Below are 21,422 nucleotides of genomic sequence, written 5' to 3' on the forward strand. Positions count from 1 at the left end.
CCTCCACACGTGTGTATTAATTACCAGAACCTCTCTGGGGTTTTTCAATACATGTCTATTGCTCTACATTGAATTAAACAATTTATGACTGTTCAAAACAGATGCATTTTCTGAAAACATCACAATCAACATTTATCACAAGGGTCAGCTTCAAACAGCACTAGATTATCAAGATTATCACAGTATCCCTATACCCAAACAAGCACAAGGGAAAAACACACAACACACGACAGAGATCGAATGCAGTTTTTATAAACAGTATTGTCATTCTATATAACCTGCAACCTCTTACTTTTATTAAAAAAACACATGACTTCTCTAGCAGTGCTGAATTGCCTTTATATTGCATTGTTTACTGCAGGAAAAAAAAAAAAAAAGAGAAAAACACCACAATCAATATTCAATATACTGATACCCATCCCATGCATTATGCACTATTGGAGGAGTTACAGAATGAATGTGTTTTTAAAAGATTAAAACACATTTCTGAACGTGTTCTAGAATGGCGTTGGGTTGCTCAACAGAATGGGAATTGAGCTCAATGTTTCATTGTGACAGTAGCTACATAATTGCATGTGCGGACAGGGAGAAACCAGCGAGATAAAATATGAAATCAGTGTAATACAGGGACTTGGACTCATTACAGCTAAATGTTTTTCTGTAAAATCAGGACTTTCAGGTAAGAAAATAACAAGCCATATTTGGGACTCTTGTCAGTATACATTTCTTATTAGAAAAAATGATGATAAAGAAATCCACCAATTACAGTAGTTTAAATAAATATACATGTGAAGCAGATGGCTATTCACACACAATGCAATGGTCTTTGCTCGTCTATGGTTGTCTAAGTTCACAAGCATCTTGTGCTAAACAGGTGCCAGCCAAGGTTTTATTATTCAGATTCACATACAAACAAGTAAACGTTTATATTTAAAAAAAAAACAACAAAAGTATGCTTGTAGACCTCGGTAACTGTTCTACTGATTAAACCCTTTCAGTGTGCGTGGTGATGTTACCCGAGACAGGCCACCTAGTGGTCACCCAAAGCAACTACAGGTTCCTGCTGTGCATCATTTGAGAACAGCACCACTGAAGCTGAGAGATGGACGGTCCTGGAGACAGATTCCAGTCCAGGTTTTACTTTGAACCAGGTGGAAATTTAAATTGCTACCGCGTTCCAGTGAAGGCAGTATTCAAAGCCACTGCTGGCAGTGAAGACCAATAGACTTTAATGAAAAAATATATTTGACTTAGGATTCATAATCTTTATATTTTCTTTACATTGATTTTCACATACAGTATTCGATTAGAGTGATTTTGAATTATTTAAATTCTTTGAAACTTTCAACCTATACACCCTTAACAATAACAAAAGAAAAAAAAACAACAAAGTAAAATTCAACACAGTACCTCCCGAGCACTATAAATAACAGACGTATGTGCTACAGGAAGCATCACGTCGATCTTTCTACACTGTGGGCCTGAAAATGGCAGGAAAATACACAGGGCCCATTCTGAAAAGCCTTCACACTTGCGGACACGGTGAAGAGTCCCTTCCTGGTTGAACACACAGTAGACCAGCTCACAGCTCATCGTGTCTCAGAGGCTCATTGCTGGGTTTGATGAACACGCCCTCCACGGTCTTCCACTGACTGTTGGAACTGGCTCCCTGCATGCCATGGACCTCCTTCTGCCCTCTGATGGGGTGCCCGTACTGCTCCCCGGTGATGCTCAGGAACACGTCTGTGGCGCTGTGTTTGAAGCGCACGCCATCGTCCCGCTCCCAGTATGTCCCGCTGCACTGCACTGCCCACACATCCAGGTCATCTCCTTCCCCGCTCTCCCCGAAGGCACTCACTTCCTGTGGGAGAAACGCATGGAAACCTCAGGGTCTGTTCAAGCCTGTAGAACAGCAGCAGAGTGCAAAGCTGTCCAAGCCTAGAGCACCACAATGTGCCCACGGGACAGTCTGAAAACGGGCATCTACACCACGCTTACATGGGCTGTTTGAATGATTTTCAACAACAGTATGCAGTAAAAAAAAAATATATAAAATTTTAAAAAAAGAGGCAGTGCCATGAAAACAGTCAGTTTGAAACAGTAAATCACGAGCAATACGATTCCTCATTCAACAGCGTCTCTCACTCTCTGCTGTTATATTCAGAATCATGGCTGCGGGCTTGTCTGCTCATGGTCATGAGGACCGTTAGAAGTGAGATGCATGTCTCAGATGAGCTCCCCCTGCTGAACACATATGAAAACATCTTGAACATGCCAGACAGGACCAGACCACCATGTCTCCAGTGAGCACTCCGACAGATCCCCGTGTACATAGATTTGCTGAGTTAAACACCCTGAATTCAATCCCAGCTCTATAGCTGTGCCACTGCATGGATGTTTGCAAGGATTACCTAGCTCTTGTTTTGTCTGTGCGTCCCTGCGTGCCTGTGTCTTTCTCTCTGTCAGTCTGTGTGCTTACCTGGTTGCCTGACAGTGGTGAAACAAAGTGGTGGCTGTGCAGGTTCCTCCCGGTACTCATGTGTGTCAGTCTGATGGCCTGGCCGCATTTGATTGGCGCCCCGCGCTGGCACGCATGGTTTGGCTTCCCTCGGATCCGCCAGTAGCTGTTAGCATCGTCTGCAGACTCAACCCCGGTCACCGACTGCTGACCGCTTCCTGTGGCAAACGACAGCACTTAATACAGCAGCCAAGCGATACTGCAAAGGGAAGAGCTCCGTTAGAGTAACAGCCCCTGCAGTGCTGGTGTTCCAGTCAATAACTATATTCCCATCGGAACCCAATACAATTTGCTAAGCAAGCAACTCGCGGTTCTGGCGTCTTTATTTGTACTTGTTATATGTATGTATAATTCAGAAAACACACAATCTGCAGCACTTAGAAGATTATGAACATGACACACTGCACTGACCTGAACCGTATTTCACATCGTGCGAGTGGAGTCTAACGTTGTGCCGGGTGTTCAGCAGTTTTACCACAGATCCGCAGGTTACATAATTCAGCTCGTAGGAAGCCTCGCTTTGCAATAAAACGCAAAGCAAAACAAACACCAACTTGGTGAGGCCGTACTCATGTACAACCTGGATAAAGCCCATTGCTCCTTGCACTAACAATGACTTCCCTCTATGCTAAGGAAAACACGAAACGCTTCTTCCTCTTCAAAGCCATAACATCCAACCAATCACGGCTTGACAGCTAGCGGTCTCGGAAGTGTTGGTGCACACTTTGCTTCATGATTGCCCAAAAAGGATCTCGGAGGAAGCCGACTCTGATTGGTTGTCTGTTGATCCTAGTTTCAGCAGCCATTCTCTTCCCGGCAGGTCAGCACACGCTGCTGCTTCTGATTTGTCTTCGTGCTTTCCCCAAGCAGCCAATCAGCTGCCTGGAATTTTAACTGGGGCAACGAAGCTTTCTGTGCGCGTGTGTGAGCGGCATACCTGTCGGCCAGGTAAACAGGGAGTCTGCGCTGATAGAAGTGCCATCAGCTTGATCGAGTTTTTAGATAGAGAAGGACCAACCCGAACTCGAGCAGATAACATTTCAAATGATATTGCTCGTAAGAAAAACAAAGGCTATCTGGGATATTAAAGTGTTTTCAAATCTCTTTTAAAAATAGAGCTTCATGGCCACTTCTATTAAAATAGTGCGATTCTGTCGCTGTAGAGAGATGTGCACAGTCCCGCGCTCTCTCGTTTAACCTCTCGGTTAAGTTTCTATTTATTTAATACTTCTTCCCGCATTACACTGTCCTGCGCCAATCTGACAAATTAACACTCACTTTACACATGCAGTACAATCAATTAACAGAGAGGCGAGTTCAAAAACCCGACCTGTCTTAGTGTCCCAGAATTATCTTGAAGTGATTGAGGGAGTATGCGCTGGAGCAGAGACCCCCCCCCCCATTGTTTATTTTTATTATTTTTATTATTATTATTATTATTATTATTATTATTATTATTATTATTATTATAACCAATGTTTTCACTCAGGAAAACCTAAAAGTCCATTTATTGCGCTAGGTTTAGTAAACAAAAATCTGGGCAACTTGAGTCTTTACGGCGCATTTTTCCTGTCCACTTTTGTGTTTGTTGCGTTTTAAGGGCAAAAAAAAGAAAAACATAAAAACCTGAATCACATACAAAGCGAAAAATAAATGATTAATTCGCCTGCTAATGAAAAGCTCCGATATTCAGGCGTGCTTTGTGTTTTAATAGCCCTTCCCTCATTCTGATGTCTGTCTTTTTACATGCAGTTTATTATTTGGCATGTGTTTTTTTAAATGTGTTATTTTTTACAGCTAGACAATAAGCCGCTATCTAAACAGTACGATTGCAATAAAGTATTACTCACTGTCACCTGTTTGTCTATCTTATAGATAAATAAGCACATTAAAAAAGAAAACAAACCACTAGAAGCTCGTGTCACTGTGAAGGCAATGAAGGGGACATGTAGGATCAAGTCCTCAAGCACAGCATTCATTTCTGTGGATTGATCCTCTGGAAGAAATACATATTATAAAAGTTTTCAAGTCGGTTGCAATTTAATAATGTTTAATAATTACATGCATCAATTAACACCTCCACCCATAAACTTTACAATATTGAAAATACTGCAATAATATACTACTGATATCACTACTGCTACTAATAATCATCATCTTCATCTCCATCTTCATCTCCATCTCCATCTCCATCTCCATCTTCCTCTTCTTCATTATCATTTACAAAGTGGTATTCAATGTGCTACAGCCCTGTAGTCTTACACATTTTCTAGTTTGACTAATTCAATCAAAAAATACTTTTTATTGTGCTCTCTCTGGTAATAAAATCTGTGCGCCTTTAAAGAGCATTTTTCCTGTCCACTTTTGTGTTTGTTGCTTGTGGACGAGAACCACGCGGGGCCGCTGAGCTGCTCTGCACTGTCTCCACAGGGAAGCTGCTCCTGGTTCGGGATCCTCCGTGCTCCAGGTAGTCAGGCTGGCTCGGGCATGCCCACTTGGGAAGTGACGCCACGCAGCCTTGTCTGTGCAGAATGACTGGCTGCTCATTGAGGCTCAAACGCTGCTCTAGGCTCTCATCGAGGAGCTCATGTCTGCTAATTCGACTTTTGAAAGGAAGCAAACGAAAGCCAAGTTTCTTGTCAAGTTCAACTTGTTTTTTGGTTCTGCGGCATAAATTCGCAAGAGCATCTACAATAATTCTAGTGGTCTTCGACACTCTGGGGGAGCTGGCGTCCGGTTCTCGGGTGCAAATGTCACTTTCTTCTAGTTTTATTTTTGCTTCTTTGCTTTTGTCTTCCTTTGCCTGTATTTCGTGAGATTTCTTCTCTTGGCTGTAGTCCACTTGATGCTGCTGCAAGTACACAAACACAAACATATTTTCTGAATATAGTGTCAAATAGGCACTAAACAGTGTACATGGCTTTTTGTCTGTTTGTGTGTTTCAATAATTCGGTCTTCCTAAATAGTTAATATAAAGTTAGTTCTGAAATGAGTGAACAGTGGACCTGTCAGCTTAAAGTTATCACTTATACATTGTTATATCGAAACAGAGTGAGAAAAATACTTGCATCTTACTAAATGAATTGTGTTAGTGTGTTAACATCATCACTCTAAATCCAAGTGCTTAACTTTAGCACAGGTTATTAAACATCTAAGTGTAGCACGTAGTAAACATGCCAATATGCAGGACAGAACCAAATACAATCCATCAGTTGGATCCATAGTTGCAGAGTGTACCGTGGTGTGTTTGACATCATGATCAGAAGGGTGCACTCCTCTGACTGTCTGTCTCTCTGCTGGAGGCTCAGTGGGATCCTGAGGTGCCGCTTTCAGGCTGTCGATCATCTCTCGGTCCTGCGTGGGCTCAAACTTGAGACTGTCCGTCTCTAAACCCTCACCAACAATGTTGCTGTTGAGTTTTTCTAGGACTAGTACATATTTATTTTGGTCTCTAGAAACTGAAGATTCCTTGCTGCCATTTACAGACAGCTTTCTAACGGGGGGGACATCTGGGGGTGACCAGTGCTCTCCAGGAGGCGAGCTGTGTGAATTTGTTTGCGCCCCATCATTTGAAGGAGTTGGCGTGGTATTCACCAGTTCATCCAGCTCAAATTCGCTTGCTACCCGGTTCAGAATGTTGAGGATTTTCTCGGACCTGCTGCTGTTACAAGATGATCGTGGGCTGCCGTCCACGTTGGTGTTTGGGACGAGCTTCTGACCAACCTGGAAAGCCTCAAAACCTAAACGTTCTTCCAGGTGTTCCCCATTTAGAGAAGATGAAGAAGTTATGCTGAGACAGGGTGGTGAGTCGCATTGATCATTGGATGTTTGTGGAAGTGGGCTATCGATGGATGAATACCCCCAGTTTGAACTTTCATCAAGTTTAAGAGCTCGGGTCAAACTCTCTTTGCTGTCTCTAGAGCTTGCAGACTGCATCAGAGATGAAGAGGCAAAGCAGGAGTGTATTGGAGACATGATGGCGTCAATATTTTGCTCAGATGCTGCCATGTTATCAGGGCAAAAATAAACCTGAATCAGAAACAAATAAAAAAATAAGTACAAATAAAATAAGGGATTATATCCATTACACAAAGTCTCCCCAACAAAGCAGTCATGTGTATTTAATTACACAGCACATAAGATCTTGAAATTGAAAGTACAAGTGCTGCTGTGTATTCATATATTTATAATCACATTAAAATGTCAACAACACTTTATTTAATCTGTGCTTTACTTTCTGCTTTCATTAGAAATTGCACTTCATAAGTAGACAAGTTCATAACTGGACAACTGTATGCGACTTGTTCCCTGTATTCCCTGTGCAAATCGTTAAAACAAATCTTTATCATTTTCTGTTCACATAAATTTGGAGAAGCGTAATGAAGAATTCAAGTGACCGCCTCGGACATGCCGCTGAGGGGGGCGTGCTTATGGACGGAAATCACGCTTAGTTCCTCTTTTACTTCCTTTGTGTGTGGTGACGGTCCCTGTTTGTCTTATCCCGTTCATGCTGGTCAGAAAATGGGTTTTGTTTGTTTGCTCGTGTGTCTCGCTCATTTGGACTTCCATAATGTCAACATGTGAAGTTAGTTCTGGCATTCGTGAACAGTAGGGTTATCATTGGACTTCATGTACACTGGGACAGTTTGGGCCAGTCCAGCTTGTCATACCGCAATGCATTCTGGTAAGTGTAGTCCTGCTGTGACAGGTACCCGAGACAGGTAAATGGAGTCCTATGATAACCTCAACAATAGACCTATAATGGTGCTCAGCTGACAGTTATTGCTTGTTGATTGATGTTTATTGGAAAATGGAAAGAAAACGGCTTGTGTTTCTTGCCAAATTAACTTACAAAACATTGACGCTGATAAGCTAAAAGTATTTGAGTAAAGGCCAGCTGTCCCTCATTCCAAGGGTTTGGACTCACATGTTCACCTCCAACCAGGACGCAGTTAGGAGACGGTGGCAGCTTGTTGTCAAACTGCACGCTTTCATCTGCCTTGCTGTCCCGGACAAGATTCTGACCAAATGCTGGAAGTACATTTTGAAGAGCCTCAAAAACGAAACATTCTTCCAGCAATTCATCAAAGTCGAGATGCTGAGATAAGGACAGCTGGCTGCCTGGGTCAGAGTCACGTTGATCAGTGGGTGATTCTTGTAATAAAGAGCTACTGGATGAATTGCCCCAGCTGAAACTTTGATTAAGATTCCGAGCAGCGATCGAATCCTCTTCTCTGCCTCCATATATCGAGGAAAAGCACGAGTGCTTTGAAGACTCGTCGGACTCAAGACGATTCTTACATACTGCCATAGTCTGATACAAAGCGGGGATGCTAAATGTCCACAAGATAGCTGTCATGCATGATGTCTAAAACGGAACCTTTCGATCATAGACACGACGCCACCGTCACAATACAGTAATTATGCTGTCAACAAGAACATTTATGACCAACAACAAGGCGCATTCAGACTACGAGCCCGAGAACTCTCCGAGCTGCCGCAGAAACAGGCTCCGAGGGTTAGCACTAGAGGGCACTAACCCCGGAAAAGGAACCGAACACAGCCGCTATAGAGCCCGCAGTTTAACCAAGCTGTTCCGACTGCTTCTCTCTCTCTCTCTGTCTGTGCTATGGGCGGTGGCGTTGATGGGTATCCACGTGGATTTATGATGGGTAAGCGCATGCTGGTATTATATCCACTAACTAGAATTAAGTGAGAAGGAGCTATTGATGTGCTTCTTCCATTTGATCAAGTAGTATGTATTTGAGACGGGCCGCAGTGTTAACTGGGTAACACGGTTTTTTCTCCATGTATCTCAGCCCCGTTGCTGTTGATTAAAGGCGTGGCAATCGCAGTGTTTCTATATTTATATTTGATCCTGCAGTTCAGTGCGAGGGTGTAAAGGTTTATTTAAAGTTCAGCACAGGGATATAACGTGTCTTTTCCAGGGCTGCTAATTCAGACGTGACAGCTGCAACGGTGCCAGTGTGACTGAGGGGAGGTGTCTTAAAGGTAGCGCTACATTCAATAAAAGTCTGGCCATTTAAAATGACTGGAAGTACTGTATAACTACATGGGTCGTGTTTTAAAAATGGATAGCATGCCAAGCTGCCGTTAGTATTGCAATACCATCTACTGTATTACAGCAGCGTGCACTTGAAATGCGTGCGGTCTAGTTGCAGGCAGCGGAAGAAGCCGCTGAAATATCTAAAAGGTATTCCTTTTTTCTCTCTCTCTGATACGTTTATTTCACTTGATTCTATTATAGTGATGCAGGTGTGAAGAGTTTTCTGGTAAACGCTTTTGGCAAAATCAATACAGACTTTTTTTTTTTTTTAAATGTCTCGATTCCCCGAGCTGTACATAGAGAGTTTGATTGAAGTCAGTTATAACAGCCCACTGCTGCAAGCTGTAACTGTAGCATTGGGCTCACAGAATAGCTGGATGTCGCCTGTGGCCCTGAATCTAAAACCTGGAATGTAAAGCAAGTGCGCTCCAGGTTACAGCTACAGTCCAGGCTTTTCGACTCACACCCCAATGCATTCTGGTAAGTGTAGTCCTGCTTATCTTAAAGGAAAGAATGGTATCTGAGACAGGTAAAACGTACCAGAATGCATTGGGTTGCAAGTTGAAAAGCCTGAACTGTCCCAAACTGTCTTGCTGAACCCGGAGTCGTATGGTCACCTTACATATACAGTATTGTGGTACACGCACACTGCTGCGTGCAATAGTCCACACATAGTATATGTACCACGTACGTGTTCGGACACAATGCGTCACAATTCCTGTAGTTCATGGAGGTCTGTTGGTTTGTTTTAACTGTCTTGATTAGAGCTCATGATATAGACAGTAGAGGTGAAGACTCTTAGAGGTTAGTCTGTCTGGTATGAATATGACTGTCTTGTTCAGTGTTTGCTAGTCTTGCTTATGGCCAGCAATGCCGTAATGGAAAATGCGATTCAGTTTGCTTTGGCTTTGTCCTGTGTCTCTTCTCTATGGGATTATGTTACACACCCTAGGGTGTGGTTTACTAGGGTAAATGCCATGCTTGACGTGTACTTTCAGGGATTGAAATAAGACTCCTGTTGCATAGCAGTTTGGTTTTACTGTGAGTCTAATAAGACTGAGCTTGATCCCAATACACTGGCACTAATTAAGCCTGTATTAAAACCTGGAATGGGTGAAAGTGCCATGAATAGGAGTCTCATTTCCATGCTTGTGTAACATGTTGAAATGCTTCTGTTCCAAGCTGATCTAAGTTTTTCCCTTACAGACACAGCATTCCTATAGGCCTCCATGCAAACCTGTCTGAGGGCCTCCCAGTCTGTGACACGCTCCCAAAGGGCTCTTCCCTTGTGAACGAGGATGGATATTACCATGGGAAGATGGGATTCAGGAAGGCATTAAGGAATGGGCAGTTGAAGATGATAGAAGTGAGCTGAAGCAAAGTCCTTTAGAACTGGGGTTTGGAAAGTTGCACATGATTTCCTTGCATTTATTCAGGTGCAGCTTTGAAAGAAGCCCATATTAAAGCAATCCATCAGGATTCACATGCTGGGTCACGTCACCTCAGCAGTGTCTTCAGGATTCACATGCTGGGTCTCTTCACCTCAGCAGTGTCTTCAGGATTCACATGCTGGGTCTCTTCACCTCAGCAGTTTCTTCAGGATTCACATGCTGGGTCTCTTCACCTCAGCAGTGTCTTCAGGATTCACATGCTGGGTCTCTTCACCTCAGCAGTGTCTTCAGGATCCAAGCATGTCACTGGCTGCAAAGCACTCAATAGAGAAATGTCAGTGAAGAAGGGGTATGCTGAATTCCAGTGCCCAGCTCGAAGAGCCTAGGAAGTGATCCTAGTTTTGAACTGAAGATACATGTGTGCTATAACATGTGTTTGCTTCAGAGCTGCCCATAGTAACCCTAATGGAAGTGCACAACATGAAGATTGATGGGATTATTTCATTAGCTACACCCCTTTTAAAAGCCAACAGTATCCCTGTGCTGTTTAGTGTGGGCACTGCTGCCGTGTGCAGTAATCACGAAAGCACAATGAAGGGATCATGCAAATGCAGAGAATTCATTGTTTTTCTTTTAGGACTCAAACTTGCCTGCATTATGACAATGAGTGGTGAATGCGGGTTAAGTATATAAAGGGCTTGAACTGATCAGGACGGTTTTGCGTTATTTTGTACAGGTGGAGCAGGAATTGAAGGCCCAGGTCCAGCTGTTCTGTGAACTGACCGGTCAGCTACCTCATCACATGGACGGTCATCAGCATGTCCATGTACTGCCAGGTAGGGAGTCCCCGGCCAACCTCACTGAACTTTGCAAACCCGCTGGCACAAGAAGGACGCTATATACATTAAATGGTGTGGTATGGCATGGGATGGTTCTGAAAACGACTTCAGATGGTCAAAGACAGACGGGGAAACCTTGCATGCAGCTCTTTATTTTGTAGAACGGTGCGCAAATAACTGGCTAGTCAGAAAAATCCATCTGACGAAGTCCACTGTGTAGAATGAAGATGCTGTAATACAGTATATTGTCAGGCTGGAACAGGTGTGATTACAACAAGTTACAAGCAGGTGGTATTTTTATTAAGGGGTAGGGCACGCTGGGTCATTCCAGTTATTTGTCCAACCCTGTAAGCATGAAGCAAATCAACATGTTTAACCCCGAACGAGCATCGATGGGCTGAACAGCCTGCTCTCAACCGTCTGCTTCCTCCTGTCCCTGGGTTCTCAAAAGCAGCTCTGTTTGTGTTGCCAGTGCTGCAGGAGTGCGGGATGTGTTCGCGAGGGTGCTGTCGGATCATTAGATCCGATTCACGCGGGTCCCCATTGAGCCCGGGCTTCACCACTGCGCCTGGCTCAACCCCCAGCTCCGGGGGTTTTACCTGCAGGTGGAGCAGGACTCCCTCGACTCCGTCCCGGTGTTTCTGAAGCACGGCATCAGGTATTTATTGAGTAACTTACTCCTGACTTGCCACTGAACAAATGGATTACTCTCCCCAAGGTCATGTTCCATTCAGTGGTCACAAGGAGGCTGGGCTCAAACTGCTGACCTTGTTGTTTCCACTGTCACAAAAAGGGGGTCACTATCCTGGTCAAAACACCTAGAGAAAGGCGCGGGCTGCCGCAAAACCTTTTTCATAGTATTTCTTCTCCAGCTTGCCGTGCATTGAGACTGGAAGAATGAAGATTGTTTAGTTACCCTGTGAGTCCATGTTTCACAGCAGTTATAGCTGGGCCAGCAATTTCTATCTCGTGCTTTTACCTCCGTAATAACTTTTATGGGTCTCTCATGGTAAATGTCTGTCTCTGTGTTCTTTGTATAATCGTTAACATTTTATTGTGTGCCGCACACTATAAAAAGCATGTCAAGAATCCTGTTCTGATGGTGTTGGAGGAACACTTTTGACCAGGCTTGTGAAACTCTGATAAGAGAATCAATATAAAGGGAATAGGAGCAGCAGAATCCTCAGTGGAGGGTGGGGGTGGGGGGAACTGATTCAGCCTCACTGTGAAGCAGAACACGGGACACACTCCATTGCTCTGCTCTGGCGTCCAGCCCCGGTGTATAGAGCATGCTTAGGAACATGTCATTAAACAAATACACTGAGCAACAAAAGTGCTCTAACCCGCTTGGAAAGCATCTGGAACGACATCATTTATTTATCTGCTCTTTTTCAGGTGGCCCCACGCCTATATTGGTCTCACCACAATGGGTAAGAGCATGTCTGTGGCCAGTCTAAGAACAGCCCTGCAGAATGCTGTAGGGACACCATCACCCCCGTCCAGCAGAGAGAATGCAGAGCTGCGCTCTCGGTGTGATCTCACAGCGGTGCCTGGCAGCTCCCTCAAGGGGGACGGCACGATGACAGTGGAGCTCATGGTGCACCCGGGCTACCCCAGCCTGCCTCAGGAAGGGGGGTGCGGCGAGGGTCCCGACGACTTCTCCCAGTCCCTGGACCGACTGCACGAGCTGCGCATGCTAACCGACCCTGAGCTGCGCCGCCTATACAAGGAGAAAAACATCTAGCTGTGTGCGTTTAGAGACCTGTAGGTGGCGCACACTTACATGCAAGCCATGCAGGGTGCTGAGAGTGGCACCCTGCCACCAGGCAAAGCTGCTGTGAAAGGGGTGGGAGTCCCAACCAAACTGGCGGGTGTGTGTTCCAGTGAAAGACTGCACCTGGGTATTTTTAATGTCCTTCACACGACTGGAGACCATGCTAAGCAGTAACTCTTCCTGGCAGCTGCTTGGTGTAGGACTTGTGGTGGTAGCCACAACATGCGGAAGGACTGCAAACCAACATTTGAAAATCCTTTTTTGTGGTTGTATTGAAATAATAATAATTTGGAATTACAAAGCACAAAATACAAGCAAAGGCCATGCCGCAGGTGAAAAGTAGCTGCTGCTGCTGCCTCCTGGTGCCTACAGCGGCTGGTTTCACACAGATTCGATTAGCACAGATGTGAAACCAGCCCTGTGTGTCGCAGTTCAAACTCGCTGCAGCGGCTGAGCTGCAAACAGACAGTGTGACCTGCAGCAGGATGCAGCAGCTTAGTTTTCTATTGCATTGCATGTGAAATCTTTGCATGTACTGAGTTTGTGTTGACCCCAGTTGAAGGGTGGCCAGTATTGTTGTTAGCACTCCTGTTGTTGCCAGTAGAAGTGCTCTGTGTCTATAGAAGGCACACAGCCATGGTTTCTTCAGTAGTATTTACCTTCATAATCCTTGTACACTTTATTAATGTGGAAGATTTTATACCTCAAGAATCATGAAACCCGGTACCTTTTCATAGAGGCTGTGCTGTTTCACCAGTTACTCTTTTTTTCACCAGATGCAGATACACGTTTTAATAATAATACTGCAATACTATTTGAAATACTGTTTGATATTACCTAGTCTACTTCAACAACTGCATTTCTATAGAGAGAGATGGAAGGAATGCAATAGATAATAATGATATGTTATTGTGTTATTTATATAATTATGATATAATTCACCATGGACAGGAAGACTGATGATATTTCAGTCCTAGCACTTCTTATTAATTCATCTTTCAGAACTAGTTGTCAGATTTACTGACACTGCACACATTCTGAGTTCTGAATAAACATTCTGAAAGTAGCCCAGAAATAAGTAGCTTTTTTTGTTACAATTGCTATATGTTCTCAGAATCAGAATGTCATCTTACAGCAGTAAATGGATTCTATAAAAGGTGTTTGTATTGCTTTTCTCATTAAGTAAATGTGTTTTGTGTTTAATTCCCCATGGAAAGGCTTGACGAATCAATGAGATCTACAAGAAAGGGAAGTTCTAAATGTATGTTTTAGTGTCTCTGGAAATCGTTCAATACAAAGTAAGGTTTGTACTCCACATTCTGACTGACTGGATAGGGTTTCATTTTCTTTCTTGAAGTACTGAGTGCAGCATTTCATTAGTGTTTATGGATAGCTTCAACGTACTTCTAATAGATGTGTGTGTGTGTGTGTATATATATATATATATATATATATATATATATATATATATATATATATATATATATATATATATATATATATATACACTGAGTGTACAAAACATTAGGAACACCTGCTCTTTCCATGAAATAGACTGACGAGGTGTATCTTGGTGAAAGCTATGATCCCTTATTGATGTAACCTGTTAAATCCACTTCAGTCAGTGTAGATGAAGGGGAGACAGGTTAAAGAAGGATTTTTAAGCCTTGACACAATTGAGACATGGATTGTGTATGTGTGCCATTCAGAGGGTAAATGGGCAAGACAAAAGATTTAAGTACCTTTGAACGGGGTATGGTAGTAGGTGCCAAGTGCGCTGGTTTGAGTGTGTCAAGAACTGCAACCCTGCTGGGTTTTTCAAGCTCAACAGTTTCCCTTGTGTATCAAGGATGGTCCACCACCCAAAGAATATCCAGCCAATGGCAGGCCAGTGGTTGAAAACAGCTCATTGATGAAAGAGGCCAAAGGAAGCTGACATGAATTGTGCAGAGCAACAGACAGGTTACAGTTAGTCAACTGACAGTCCAGCACAACATTGGTGCTGAAAGACCCATAAAAGAATGCACACCTCGTCGTACCTTCACATGAATGGGGTATGGCAGCCGACGACCTAACAGAGTTCCACTTCTTTCAGCAAAACACAAGAAACTGCAGTTGCAGTGGGCTAAGGAACGAAAACACTGGACACTGGAGGATTGTAATAACATTGCCTGGTCTGATGAATCCCAGTTCCTGCTGTTTCACGCTGATGGGAGGACTAGGGTATGGAGAAAACCACGATACATCATCCATCATGCCGCATGTCAATATTGCAGGCTGGTGGTGGTGGTGTGATGATGTGGGATGTGTTTTCATGGCACACATTGGGCCCCTTGATAAAAGTGGAGCAACGTTTGAATGCCACAGGATATCTGAACATCATTGCCAATCAGGTGCATCCCTTCATGGCAGCAGTGTATCCATCAGCAGGATAATGCCCCATGCCGCAAGGCTCGGATTGTCCAGGAATGGTTCCACGAACATGACAGTGAATTCAGCTTACTGCAGTGGCCTGCCTAGTCACCAGATCTCAGTCCACTTGAGCATCTGTGGGATGAGTTGGAATGAGCAATTCGGAGTAGAGATCCACTACCAGCCAACTTGATACAACTGTGGGAAGCATTGGAGTCAACATGGGCCAGCATCCCTGTGGAACGCTTTCGACACCTTGTAGAGTCCAAGGGGGTGCAACTCAATATTGGGAAGGTGTTCCTAATGTTTTGTACACTCAGTGTATATATAATTTTAATTTGAAAAGAAATAGACAATTTTATAGTTATGCAACACTGTTATTCAAGTTTGAAATGGATGTATTATTTTGCTGTTGAAGTAGCTTGCTTCTATTTACTAATCTGTTCTCTTGCAATGAAAAGGTGTGCAAGCAGTTGAAATGAGGGAGTTTGTGAAGGAGGCCGCCACCCACAAATTCCTGGTATTCAAAGGAAATGCAAGCTGGGAGTCCTCCCACTGAACGAGAAGAGGGCACTCCCATTTACCCTTAGCAATCTGCCCAAGCCATTCTTCTTACTGTTGCCTGTTTGTTTTCACCTCGTGAGCTGGTATGTAAATCCTTAACCCTTGCCGACTCTTCCCTACAAGACACTTTGCTTGGCTGGCTCCCTTGGTTCCCTGAGACACAGATTGGTTCAGTGTGTGATTAGCAAAGCAGCGGTACTCAATGCTTACACATTATCATATTAATGTATGTGGAGAGATTACAAAAAAAAAAAAAAAAAAAAGCATTCAAACTGCTTCAATGTAGGACCACATTCTAGGCTTTGACAAAAATAGCCCATTATTTCTACATAGAGTAAAATTTTCACCCGGTGTACATATTTGTCAATTCAACTGTGCTTAGCAGTATGTACAAAAATCTACAATTAAAAACATACTTGCACTGACAGATTTACATGACATACCAATAGGTTTTTATTAGGCAAGACATTTTCCAAGCAAGGTGATGGTACATCCCAGGGAAATAATGTGATTACATTTGGTGTTCTTTTTGACCACAGATGAAAAAGCAATTTTACTCTAGGAACTAATTCCTTAGGTAAACAAACCCTTCTGTTTTCATGAATCGTCTGCTGTTTGTTTATATATAGTAGTATGGCTGCTGATCCTGTAAACACCCCAGTCAGCTTGTATTGGTGTGCACATCTCTGTGTAGAAGATTCAACACCTTTTATAGAAAAACAAAGTGGTGAAGGAAATACCTTGAATGAGATGATAAAACCTAAAACCATTAGCTTACAGTGAAATGAACACAGCGACTGCTAGAGAGTAGTTCTGAGTAAACTGGGCATGATTACTCGATTGTTTATTATTAAATATTGGGACAAATTACAAAAATCCCAGTCGAATTGTATATTGGTTCCCTTTGTATATCATTATCTTTAGGTCACTTAAATGCTGCTGCTATTAATCGCATTGGGGACTGTTTGGATCAGAATAACCACACTACAGAGAGCTCTGGGGTATGTGGAATGAAGTAGACCTTATTTTTGTTTTTGTAAAAGATGCTGTGTTCATAAATATATTCCAGAAACTTAACAGAAAAAACACACACACACACACAACTGCAGAAAGAAGTAAAGCCGTGGTAAGACACATCACTTAACACATCAAAAGACAACTCCACTATTTAGGGCTAATGTGGGAATGCAGTTACTGCACAAGCACTCTGAGTACTCATGTACTTCTAAGAATGTGTGCTGCGTTTCAACAAACATTGTAAAAGTATGTTCTTAAAAAGATAGCTTTTTTCACATATGCAGCTGCAATAATTCAGCAGAACCTGGTATCATACAGTTTCCATAACACTTTGCATGTAACTGTTACTACCTGTCTAACTTGCATTGCCTTCTGACACACAAGTTAATGCTCATTCGTACTTATTTAGTGGCACGCATATATAGATATGCTCTGCTTTGTTTTTCTCACCAAGTCTCAGGGAATGTTTTTTTTTTTTTTTTTTTTTTTTTTAGTTAATGACTGACTATCAGTTTCTATGCTGAAAAGGACAATATAACTCGTTTCTTATTTGGCAAAAAAAAGAAAACAAATCTTTAAAACGTTTACGATACAGAATTTGTAAGCAGAAATCTCATAACAAATTCTTCAACGACAAACACTTTTTTTTTTTTTTTTTTTTTTTAATGTCGGAAACATTAGAATTGGTGACTAGGCTGTAACTCTGATTATTAAATGTTACAAACTGAAGATAAGGGGAATTGATAAAGCAAGTTCCACAGAACGCAAAAGTAACATGAAACAGTTGTCATCCACCTTCAGGACTGCTGTTTTACCAAGACATTCTCTTGGGGAGGGGAGGAGGAGTGGGGAAGAAAGCAGAGTTCAGGGGACAGCATAAAAAAGAAAGTTTAACAGAACAAACAACATTTTTTTTTTCTTTCCTGAAGGGCATAAGATCTGGCTTTGATAACATTAGTCAAATATATTCGCATCATATGTATAGTCTACTGAAGCAGTGATTTTAAACAAACAAAAGCACAACTAAAACATTTTGTGTGTATTTTTAATCCCATCTTTACAGGTTATTTTCTAAACCTTTTTTTTGTTTTGCATTTTGTTTAATTTTTTTTTTGGATTTAAGAAAACAGTAGAAAGTTAGTAACAGGCACAAGCAACACCATGGGGTGGCACTCGTCTGTGATCCACATCGAGTCCTGCTTCGAGGTGCTTCTGAAACGCACTGCTCTGGGTCTGGTCGAATGAGTTTTGTGGGATTCACAACAGCCAAGTCTTAGTCCACTGGTCGCTTTTCACCATATTTCTTTGTAAACTCTTCTGCATTCTTAAAGAATTTTTTACGGTCCTTTGAGTATTCTTCAGCCAAGTCAGCCCTCAGTGGGTGCTCAGGTTGTGGGTCATTCACCAATGCTATGAGGGACTGGATAACTTCAAAACAAAAAGGCACACAGTTACTACAGGTTCTCAAACTGGACACAATAAACCACAAACTGAAAAGCAAGATCATAACTTAATATTGTCTATTCACCTCTTCAATGAAGGTCACATTTTTATACTTAACTGGAATTGTCCATATTAATCTGTGGAAAGTTGACACCTGTCTACAAGGACCACCTAGACTACTTTCATAAAAAAACTAAACAAAATCCCTTCATCTCACAAATTACCTTTATCAGGAATGCCCTAGAAAAAATGTTTCATATGTCTATATATTCATTCATCTACCCAGCCCCTATATTATTCTTCAATAAATACAATTCCAGGTACAGTATTTGAACTTACCCTGGTCGGTTTTGGTAGCTGGTTTCCAGTTTTCTGCGCTAATGACTGGCAGACACACCTGCCCTTTCTCATCAATGTTGGGATGATAGATCTTTGTTTTAAAGGTGATCTTGGGTGGTTTGAAAGGGTACTCTGCTGGAAAGTTGATTTCAATCCGGAAGGCTCCTTTGTCATAAGGTGGGTTATCCTTTAAGAAAACATACAACAGGTTAAAAAGATGAATGTTAAAACAACTTTACAAAGAAATGATGGGGTTGAATCAAAATCAATCAGAACTGAAATCTGAACAGTCAAAAGTGGCAGTCATTTTGCTGCATCAAAATGTTTGCGAGGATGCATTTAACACTCAAGCATGGTATATGTAGCCATACTAAAAGAAACGTATCTCATTCGTGGACGAATGCTTTAACTAGATGTATTTCTACATCTGCGTGTAACAATGTGAACACATCCCGCTTAGACAAAAATGAAATACAGCAGAAACACTTTACTAGCTTTTCATGTACAGCATCCATCACAGTTAAAGTACGTTGCTAAATGCCTATGAAATTCCTGTATACAACTACTGTAAAGCACTGCTTTTAAATTGGTCAACTGAACTCAAGCAATGACAGTAAACCAGCTGGCAATCTATCCAGAAATTAGGTTTCGTTGGCTAAAGCTGGGTCCTGATCAGTGACTGCCATTTATCTTGCGTGCCCCTGACCATGTACAAAATATGCGTCAACAGCTAAATGGAGCACCGGTCCACCTGGGAAACAGCGGACAAGTCACTTCCTTTACAGTATACAGGCCTATACCATATAAACCAGAATGAAGTCTACCTGGCTCAAGGGCAACATGTCATTTCAATCAAACAGCATGTTGGTATGGGAATGAAATGCCTGGTTTATCGTACCAAATGTATTCTTCGACACAAGTAAACACACAAAAATGCCTATATCTAAATGCGTGTGTCTGAAAGAGCACGACAGTCATGTATTTTACCACAGTGTCCGACATACAGTACAACTTAAGTTTTATGAAAACCGTATGGATCGAATTCCTACTTTAATCGGATACTTACAGGAACAATGAGCCCTTGCCAGTTCAAAATATTTGAATCATCAACTATGATGTGACGGAAATTTCTCATTCCAGATTTGCGGATTTCATCAAGTTCCTGTAAAAAAAAAAAAAAAAAAATTGACAATATGAATTTACGCTGCAGACAATTTTAAACGAACTTATCATTTTTCTCCACTGTTTATAATGTCATTAAGAATCCCATGGATTTCAGGCTAAGCCTTGGTGGAATGAGCACGATTCTGGTTACTGCCCTGTAATTTTCCTTACACAAAACGTTGTCACACTATGCAAATTCTAGACATTCTTTTCATTTAAAAAGTAACTTGAATTTGCATTACATACTGAAAACAAAAGTTACAATTATACTGGATCTACTTACGCATGAGACTATTAACTGACCTGATACTAAAACAGAAGTGTCCAGTTTTAGAAAACACAATTTTGTAGGCTGCTAGCTTCCAGAATGTAATTCTACCTGTTTCAAGTTTAACACAAATCAGCTCAGCTGTACGTCGTTCTTTTTATTCTGTGTCATCAAAACTAATTACTGACTGCTACAACAGCAGATAATGCATTTAGTAACTGCAAAATGATGCTTTTGTGCATGACATTGACATGGTGGGTGACATGGCTTGTTCCTATCTGCAATACAATATGCACATATATAATCCCCTACTTGTTTTGGGTAAAAGATCAGATCATTTACAAACAAATAAAATAATCCATTCCCTTTGTTCAATGTTCAAAATGGTCTTGGATCGCGGATGTTTGTAAGCTGATGACACAGCCCAACAGTCATTTTAGGGTTTAATACAGTATGGGCTGATTGGGATGCAACATGAAATCAAGCTGATCACTTTTTACATTATACATCAAATGCGAATTATTAATGTACTGTTTACCCCGTGTCTAAATCAGCCCAGTCAATGAATCTTAATGTAACTCAGTGTGGTATGGCTGTTTTATGATGATGATAATTAGTTTCGTTTTTTATTTTGCTTCTTGCATTGGCCTATAGTGTAGTGGGACTTTCCAAGGAATTTTACATTGAACCTGAAAGATAATTTCTTACAATGAGGACAACTCCCTGTGCCACTAGCGAAACGGAAAATAACGTCACAAAAAGACGGTTGAATCTGATTTACATCAAGTTCCTAAAAAAAAAAAAAAGTCGAATAGATTATTCATCACACTAATTTCGAAATATAACAAATAGACCATGCTGAAATGTTCACACGCAACGGGAGATAATAAAAACACAGGTACATTTAGAGACAATAATTGAAGTCAAAATGACTTCACAAATTATGTAAAACAATGACGTAGTTATGCGTATTTAACATTATTACACAATTACAAACACCACAGCAGATATTCAACTGGCAAAGTGCATTTGTTATGTGTTGTTTTTACACTGCAGAGCCGGGCTGAGGCGGATATAATAATCTCATAGTCAAAGCAGAAAATAAAACACTGCACTTCCTGTGTGCGAGTAAAGTAAGCCAGCCGTCCTTTGAAATTACCAAAGCGATTTGGGATATTAATACAAAGACCACCGAGCCACAACGACATTATACACGTTTCTGCGAAACGACTGCTCCAGACGGCACCGTGAGCAGCGAGCAGGTCGCTTCTGAAAGGGAAAGCCCGGTTGCGACACTCCGGGCCTACACGCCGGCGGGTGTCTTTCTCTGCCTCGGACAGGATCGTTATCACACTCGACTTGTCTCCATTTTCTAAACGGGGAACCGACCATACCCGCACTCTGTCAAACCATCAACGCGCCTCTCTCGACACTCTCTGTTCAAGCTCAAGTCTGAATCGTTACTTAAAATACATATATAATTGAAATTGAGGCAATAACAACTATGAACCGGGAGCCTTACCTTTCCCAACCTCCTGCTCGCCGCCATCTTGGATGTAGTGAGTTCTCCCAGCAGACACGGCGGCGGCGGCAGGGCGCTAAAGCCACGGCCCTTCCTGCACGGAT

The 21,422-nt window shown here is 42.1% G+C and overlaps 3 protein-coding genes and 1 pseudogene across 3 annotated transcripts; 1 reads left to right on the top strand and 3 right to left on the bottom strand.

Annotated features, from left to right (window-relative positions):
- Positions 1-601: 601 nt before the first annotated feature.
- Positions 602-3,210, bottom strand: LOC121297612 (stromal cell-derived factor 2-like). Its single transcript, XM_041224054.1, has 3 exons — positions 2,930-3,210; positions 2,480-2,676; positions 602-1,861 (listed from the first exon to the last, which is right to left on the bottom strand). The coding sequence occupies exons 1-3, from the start codon at positions 3,111-3,113 to the stop codon at positions 1,583-1,585; spliced, it is 660 nt and encodes a 219-aa protein (XP_041079988.1). The 5' UTR covers positions 3,114-3,210; the 3' UTR covers positions 602-1,582.
- A 1,394-nt stretch (positions 3,211-4,604) lies between these two features.
- Positions 4,605-8,189, bottom strand: LOC121296793. The gene is made up of 3 exons (XM_041222599.1): positions 7,446-8,189; positions 5,756-6,547; positions 4,605-5,369 (listed from the first exon to the last, which is right to left on the bottom strand). Exons 1-3 carry the CDS (start codon positions 7,875-7,877, stop codon positions 4,857-4,859), a joined length of 1,737 nt encoding a protein of 578 aa, XP_041078533.1. The 5' UTR covers positions 7,878-8,189; the 3' UTR covers positions 4,605-4,856.
- On the top strand, positions 8,187-13,844 carry LOC121297075 (annotated as a pseudogene).
- Positions 13,845-15,994: 2,150 nt separating this feature from the next.
- On the bottom strand, positions 15,995-21,422 carry LOC121297338 (ubiquitin-conjugating enzyme E2 L3). Its single transcript, XM_041223611.1, has 4 exons — positions 21,319-21,422; positions 19,431-19,526; positions 18,365-18,551; positions 15,995-18,010 (listed from the first exon to the last, which is right to left on the bottom strand). Exons 1-4 carry the CDS (start codon positions 21,343-21,345, stop codon positions 17,856-17,858), a joined length of 465 nt encoding a protein of 154 aa, XP_041079545.1. The 5' UTR covers positions 21,346-21,422; the 3' UTR covers positions 15,995-17,855.

Source organism: Polyodon spathula, chromosome 22, assembly GCF_017654505.1.
Source record: "Polyodon spathula isolate WHYD16114869_AA chromosome 22, ASM1765450v1, whole genome shotgun sequence".
Taxonomy (NCBI): Eukaryota; Metazoa; Chordata; class Actinopteri; order Acipenseriformes; family Polyodontidae; genus Polyodon; species Polyodon spathula.